Source organism: Cicer arietinum, chromosome 3 (genome assembly GCF_000331145.2).
Source record: "Cicer arietinum cultivar CDC Frontier isolate Library 1 chromosome 3, Cicar.CDCFrontier_v2.0, whole genome shotgun sequence".
In the NCBI taxonomy this organism is placed as follows: Eukaryota; Viridiplantae; Streptophyta; class Magnoliopsida; order Fabales; family Fabaceae; genus Cicer; species Cicer arietinum.
This window is the reverse complement of record NC_021162.2, coordinates 51,569,893-51,577,133: the sequence shown is the minus strand read 5'-3', so window position 1 is coordinate 51,577,133 and position 7,241 is coordinate 51,569,893. Positions and strand designations below refer to the sequence as shown.

At 28.7% G+C, this 7,241-nt stretch overlaps 1 protein-coding gene across 1 annotated transcript; it reads right to left on the bottom strand.

The window, feature by feature from the left end:
- Positions 1-3,891: 3,891 nt before the first annotated feature.
- LOC101498909 (uncharacterized) lies at positions 3,892-7,036 on the bottom strand. Its single transcript, XM_004492273.4, has 5 exons — positions 6,696-7,036; positions 6,507-6,594; positions 5,783-6,255; positions 4,836-5,097; positions 3,892-4,304 (listed from the first exon to the last, which is right to left on the bottom strand). The coding sequence occupies exons 1-5, from the start codon at positions 6,699-6,701 to the stop codon at positions 4,285-4,287; spliced, it is 849 nt and encodes a 282-aa protein (XP_004492330.1). The 5' UTR covers positions 6,702-7,036; the 3' UTR covers positions 3,892-4,284.
- Positions 7,037-7,241: the final 205 nt, after the last annotated feature.

Sequence of the window (7,241 nt, the reverse complement as noted above, 5' to 3'; positions counted from 1 at the left end):
TGTGTGTTGGAATTTGAAATCTGTCTTCACTGCAACTCGTTTGGTTAAACACTAGCTTTCTTAATATATGTGTAAATGCGTTGTTGTTACCAAGTTATATATTTCGTTTGTTGCTATTTTGTTTGTGTTTATTTGTTGATTTTATTTCGTAGAATCATTTAAATTTATTTAATATTTAGAATCAATTTTTTTTTAATGTTTTTATAAAGAAAACATATCTAAAATTATAATCAAATATTGTTTATTAGATATGATATTTGTTAGTCTTTGAGTTATTATGACGCAAGTTGTGACAACTTGATAGTTCTAAAACTCATCTTCATAAATAAATAAATATATTAAATTTAGTCTAATTTGATTAATTAGATGTGACATCTTTTTAATTTTTTAATACGCAAGTTGTGACAACTTGATAGTTCTAACACTCGATTTTAAATTAACCTAAAATTGACTTTTAAAATTTGATTAATTTAGATGTGACATCTTTTTTTAATCTTTGGATTTTTGAGACACGAGTTGTACAACTCGATTGTCCTAAAACTCATATTTTTAAATAATTACTCAAATCAAACGAACTCATTTTTTTGTCAAAATAACTTTTTATCCAGTACAATACACATTTTCTTTAAAAGCAATCAACACATCCACATTTTCTACCAAGAATTACGTAACTTTGATTTCTCCATGGCACCGGGAGATACGTAGAAGTAAGATCACACTCTTGTCAAGCACACTAATAAAAAAAAAAATTCACTCTTTTTAAACACATTTTTATCTAAAAAAAAATCACATTTATAAAAACAATTTATATTCATATTTAATTATAAAGAGAAATAAATATATTTAAGTTGATATAATTTTGCATAATCAATTATAGGTAACCGTATTTTAACAGATGTCGTAGAGTGCTAATACATTCCTTACACATAATTGACTCCCAAATTCAAAATTTGATTTTCCAAGACTATTTTTTTAAGGATTTCTCAATGTTTTCCATGTTTTAAAATAAATTTTGGTGACGATTCCAATTAATTCGAAAAACACTTAAATAATTGACTTCCGAACTCAAAATCTGGTTTCAAAGACCATTTTTATATTTTTTTTCTCTATTTTTAAGGGTTTTTTCAATATTTTTCCTATTTTAAAATAAATTTTGGTGGCGACTCCATTGAATTTGAGGAAAACTCGAAATTTTAGGCAAATCTGATCTCCCTTTTCACCTTCTCATCAATGTTTATAAACCAATATTTATGGTCAGTCATGTGATTTGAACAACCTATGTCAAGGTACCACTGCTCTGGGCAGTCATCATCTGATTTTGTTGTAGCCATTAACAACACCTCATCTGAGTCTGCATTCTCAATTGTCATTTGTGCTTCATCATCCTCTCTTTGACCATTTTTGGATCTGCATTCATTTGCAAAATTCCCCCATTTTTGATAATTGTAGCATTAAATTCCTTTCTTGTTGAATTTTTTCTTACCACTTGAATTCTTGTTGTTGTTATCACTATGGTTGGTTTTCTTGCTAACTTGAGCCTGTACTTAAGATGCTGGAGTTGCTGCACACCGTTCTTTTGCTCTCAGTTCATGAGCTTCAAGAGAGCCTTGCAAATCTTCCACCTTCATCTTATTAAGATCCTTTGATTTTTCAATGGCCACTACAATATGATCATACCTTTGTGTTAATGTTCTAAGGATCTATTCAATAATCACCAATTCAGTTAATGATTCACCATTTGTTCTCATCTGATTAACAACAATCTGTACACGATTGAAGTAATCTTCCACAACTTCATCTTCTTCCATTTGCAATAATTCTTATTGCCTTATTAGCATTTGGAGCTTCACTTTCTTGGCCTTTTCCCCACCTGTTTAGTACTTGACCAAGATCTCCCATGTCTCATTTGATGTAGATGCCTTTGAGATCCTCTCAAAGTTGTTTGAATCCACACTCTGTTGGATGTAAAACAATACCTTGCAATCTCTTTTCTTGCAATCTTTGAAAGTTGTTTGTTGTCTTTCTGTAGGATTCGCTCCAAGTTGTTCATAGCCATCTTGAACAATCTCAAACACTTCTTGACCTCCCAACAACGATCTCATTGATGCATACCACTTCTCCAATTCTTCCCATCAAGGATTGGCAAATTCGATGGAAATCCTCCTCAATTCATGTATTCTTTCTTTTCTTTCAATCACACTTGTGTTTCCCAATTTTGATTCCCCCTCACACTTGGTCTCGTGTTTACCAAGAATTATAACCTTAACTCTTGATGCCAATTGTTGGAACAGGTTGTATATTTGAGAGGAATTGAAATTGAGAATGAAACAGAAAGTTCAGAAAACAGAGATTGATTATCAATCTAGAGAGTGTGGAGAATGATCAGTCTAGTATTCTAGATTGTTCTTGATTTTGAAGACTTTTATAGAAACGGTTATAGTTGAGTCAGTAACAACAAACTTAACTAACTTCTAACCATATTCTAATTGACTTCTAACTATATTCTAACTAACTAATTACAAATCAATTTGAATTACATTTAACATCGACAATCATTTATCTAAAGAGTTTTCCAACACAATGTTATCTAACAACATGGCACATTCTTCCACCAACTTCTCCTCCCACTCAAACAACTCCCTCCCCCAACCCTTATTGGATACCACACGACCCTCCCCCCTTATCACCATATCTACTACTGAGATTTATTTTATAAGACACATTATGTAATTGACGAATCCATCCAAAAATACGTATCCCAATCATTCTCCATCACTTTCATTGTATTATCAGAAAAACAACTTCTACTATTTAATATCTAATTGCACATTTTCTTCTACTATTTAATATCTAATTGCACATTTTTTCTTTCTAGATATCTTTTTGTTTTACCAAATATATTGTATATATATCTTGTGATTCACTAAACATCTTTCTTATTATTATTCGAGTAAAAAATTTCGTATTATATAACGATGCTCTTTTTATATTTTTTATTTATTTCAAACCATTATGATGCTCTTGTTTTTAACCTTTGAGCGATGCTAATTCATATAAAAATAGATTGTGGTACAAATTGCAACTTTTTGTGTTAAATATAATTTCCCTAAGCCTATAATCTTATACCAGAGAACACCTTTAATTGGGTACTAATTAAAGGTTTAATTACAAGAACAACCATTAAAGTCACTTCTTCTTTTTATTTCATAGTTTCTTTTTGTTAGAGATAATCTTATTCAACACATGTCAATCATTAATTATAAGTATTTTTTTCAGCGACGATTCAAATTTTGATTCACTATATCGTGAAAATCTAATTTATTTGACTAAACTAACTCTTCTTTGGTAGCCATTTCTTAATAAACATAAATTATTGTTCACTTTTTATACAATCATAGGTTGCTTATGAAATATTATGGATCATAATTATATAATTAGAAATGAAAAAGAAAAAGCACGATTGTTTATGAAAAGACAAGTACCATACCGAACATACATACTAAGTATGATGGATGACATATTGAGCAACAACACAATCAACCGTACAATTTAAGGAATCCATGTAATCCACAAGACAGCATGTAGTGCCTTTGATGTACCGTGATCACATGACATAGATCCCTCAATCACTCTTAGGACTATTTGATATCTAATTGCACATTTGTTTTCTAGGATGTTCTTGACTATTTAATATCTAATTGCACATTTGTTTTTGATATAATAAATAATAAAAAATATTATTGATAAAAATATACTCTCTCTAATGTTAAATTTAAGTAAAAGTAATAAAAAAAAAAACATTGCTATATAACTCTGATTTTAAGATTTTAATATGACAAAATAATCAACAATCAAAATCTAAAAAAAAGTAATTAACACTTAAAATCGAAATTGAATGAGTAAATCAATGACATTCATTTCATAGTAGAGATTAAAGGAAGGGGTCCTACCCACTTGTAAACTCATCTCCTACATTAACTAGGTCAATCGATAAATACTTAATGAATTTATACACCTAATAATGTAGATGCCAAACATTTTCATCTCATACACATGGAATAAGATCAGTTTGATCACCATCTAATACATTCATAACATTAACTACAGATATCACATCTCTTTCTCTTAGTTCCTATCTTTAGTTAAGTTGCATAAAATCTTTACAAAATATCTCATAGAAATTAGCCATGAACTATACTCATATATTAGAGCATTAATTTGTGACATAGATTGCTTGCTACCCCATCACCACACATGAGATACATTTGCTGTAGACACATTATTTCATAGTTCCAGCACCACAACTGTTCATCAAACAAAAAGATGGTGATGAAGTTAGTCCAAATGTTTGATATAAAGGCTAACTAATTTTATTTTATTTTTTATCTTGAAAAAAATAATATTTAAATACATATTTTGTCATCGTAAATATATAAGTTTTTTGTTTTGTTTTTATTCTCTTTAATTTTTGTTTTCATCTTTACGAATATACTATATTTTGATTTTAGTTATTGATGTTTTATTTAAATATTTGTAAAATTTGTTACTATTACAATTGATCTTTTTAATATATAGAATATTTTTAATTCATTCAATTTGAACTACATAAATACTAAAATAAATATTACAATTACCAATTATAATATAAATAACTTTTGTAAAAATAAAAATAAAAAAATAAAAATGAAAAATAAATGTGATATATTTTTAAGACGGAAAAAATGTGTTTTTTAAAATTAAAAGAAAGTATAATATATTTGGAGACACTAACAACATATTTAAACTAAAAATAAAAATAAAAATAAAAAGAGGTGCACATGCAAAAAGTGACATACATTCAGAGTCAGTTGTGATCCAGTTTCCTTTTTTTCTACTAGTGGTGTGACCAATATCTGAAGAAGGGATTGATATGGTGGAAGTTGAAATTTGGTTATGTCCATTTTTTGTTGAGGAAGCTATTGAAAAAGCTGAGTAAGCAGAGGAAGTGGTGGAGCAGCTTTCCATATCCCATGTCAAACTTATCTTTGGTGAATCAATGCAAATTTCATCATCATTTGGAATTGATTTCAGGTTTCCACGCCTTCGGAACATTAAAATCTAATAAAAGTTCAATCATCAATTCACATGAGAAACTACTATGCCTAAGAATGAGTGTACAAAAATATTAAACATTATATTTTTCAATCTTGTTTTGTAGATTAGTTAAAATGGTGGCATCTTTTACATTTTTAATCTCTTTTTGGACTAATTATTGTATGCAGGATCTTAAATTGTATTTGTTAAAATTAAAATAAAATTGCAATTAAATATAGTCACAATTTTGGTTATATTGTGACGTACGTGACATATAAAACTACATTATCTTAACTATAATTGGGTCTCAAACTATTTTCTAAAATACTATTTGTATATAGCGTCATGTGACATTAAGTTTATGGTTTTTTTTTTCATATATATATATTTAAATCGATAAAAAAATAAAAGCATTTAAGTACAAAAAAAAAATTACACATCTAAAATATTCAGCATTTCAAAAAATAAGGAAAAAAAAATTAAAAAAAAAATTATTATAATTGGTATTAAAAAAGTTTCTATCTATTATAAAAAATTTATTTCAAAGTTTATTTTAGATCTTAATAAGTGTTATATCTGTTGTTGTATCTCAGTTGATGGAATACAATTGAATTTTATTTGGCCACAATATGAACACTGAACAATATTATAACATGAATATATATGAAGATAAAATAACTATGAATGAAAAAGTTGAAAAATGATTTACCTTTTTTCCAGTGAATTTTCCCCCTTTCTCTGTTTTTACAGAGGCAGCCCATCTAAGCAACTCTTTCATTCTTGAAATAGGCTTCTTTTTGTCACCCTTCATTTGATCTTTACTTAAAGTATTATCACATTGGTCATTTCTTTCAGCTGAAGATGACAATGGTGTCTCATTAGTTACAGGCAAAATCTTGTTTCCTCCATGAGTCGTCGAGTCTGTCTTGCCAACGATCGCTTTGTCTCGCGATGATTCTTCTTTTTTCATTTTCATAGAGTAAACAAAATGCTTTTTGTTAATGCCTACTCTCTTTAAATTGATGCTGCTGAAAAAGCAAGCCTTTGGAATGTCTTTTCTATATAGAAAAGAGAATATCTTCAAATTCTTGTAACCTTGCTTGCTCCATTCATATCTCTTTGTTCTTTTATATGATCCATCATGGTTTTCTACAAATATTCCATTCCATTTACCTTCTTGCTCTAAGAAAAAACATCAAAATTTAGAAAGTATATTAGTAAGCGCGTCAGCGCCAGTTCGAAGATAAGGTTATTAAAATTGTTGTTTTAGGCCTAGTAACAAAAATTTATTTGTTATTAATTTTTAATAAACAAAAAAATCACATATATTAAAACTATGTTTTAAATCATACTGACTATTGATAATTATTTGATTAAACACTGGAAAATAAGATTAGCAAGAGTTTAGAAACTTGTGAGTCAATATTTCTTACCATTGATATCTTCCCTTTGGTGTATGAAATTGAAGGTGTTGCTCTTTCTTTCTTGCTTTTGTGCCTTTCTAAAGAGCCATTGAAGAATCTGGTATTATAAACCAAAAGGGCTATTAGCTTTGATGTGAATAATGCATGTAACAAACTCAACTATATATATATAATTATAATCACATAAAAAAACATTACCTGCATGCTTATAGTGGATACTTTAATTTGTTACCACTTTATTAATTATTTTAATGTGTGTGTTTGATGACTGTATTAGTCAAATGAACAGCACTGCAGATCTATATCTGTGCTGTCTTGATGCCAAAGATTCCTGTCTAGTTTTTTAGACTTGTAGTGAGATGAAGACAAAGGAAATTGCAGTGAATCTAAGGAAGATGAAGAGACAACTAGGCGGTGATAATGGAATAGTTGGCTTATGATTCTTTGTAACATGGGACTTATTATATATAACATGTTCAAGTGGAACATGGGACTTAAGTTAAATATGAATTGAAAAAAATTAAGAAATTAACAAATGTTTCAGCCTCTATGGCACTGTTTTTGGCCATACACTTGTATGTGTTTATATAAGTCTATACGACATAGTATGGACCCCATCTTAATGGGTCACCAATGTTGATATTTAGAGTTTCAAATGAAGATGAAGAAGTATGAGTAGTGTGGATTCAAGGCATTTATTTGAAGTAGAATGCTCTAGTGGTTCTTATTTTTGAAGTACCGACT

Coding starts and splice junctions, on each gene's coding strand:
- LOC101498909 (XM_004492273.4), bottom strand. Junction 6,256..6,506: donor CCAAAGGGAAGATATCAATG/GTAAGAAATATT, acceptor GTTTTTTCTTAG/AGCAAGAAGGTAAATGGAAT. Junction 4,305..4,835: donor GATCACAACTGACTCTGAAT/GTATGTCACTTT, acceptor TTTGATGAACAG/TTGTGGTGCTGGAACTATGA.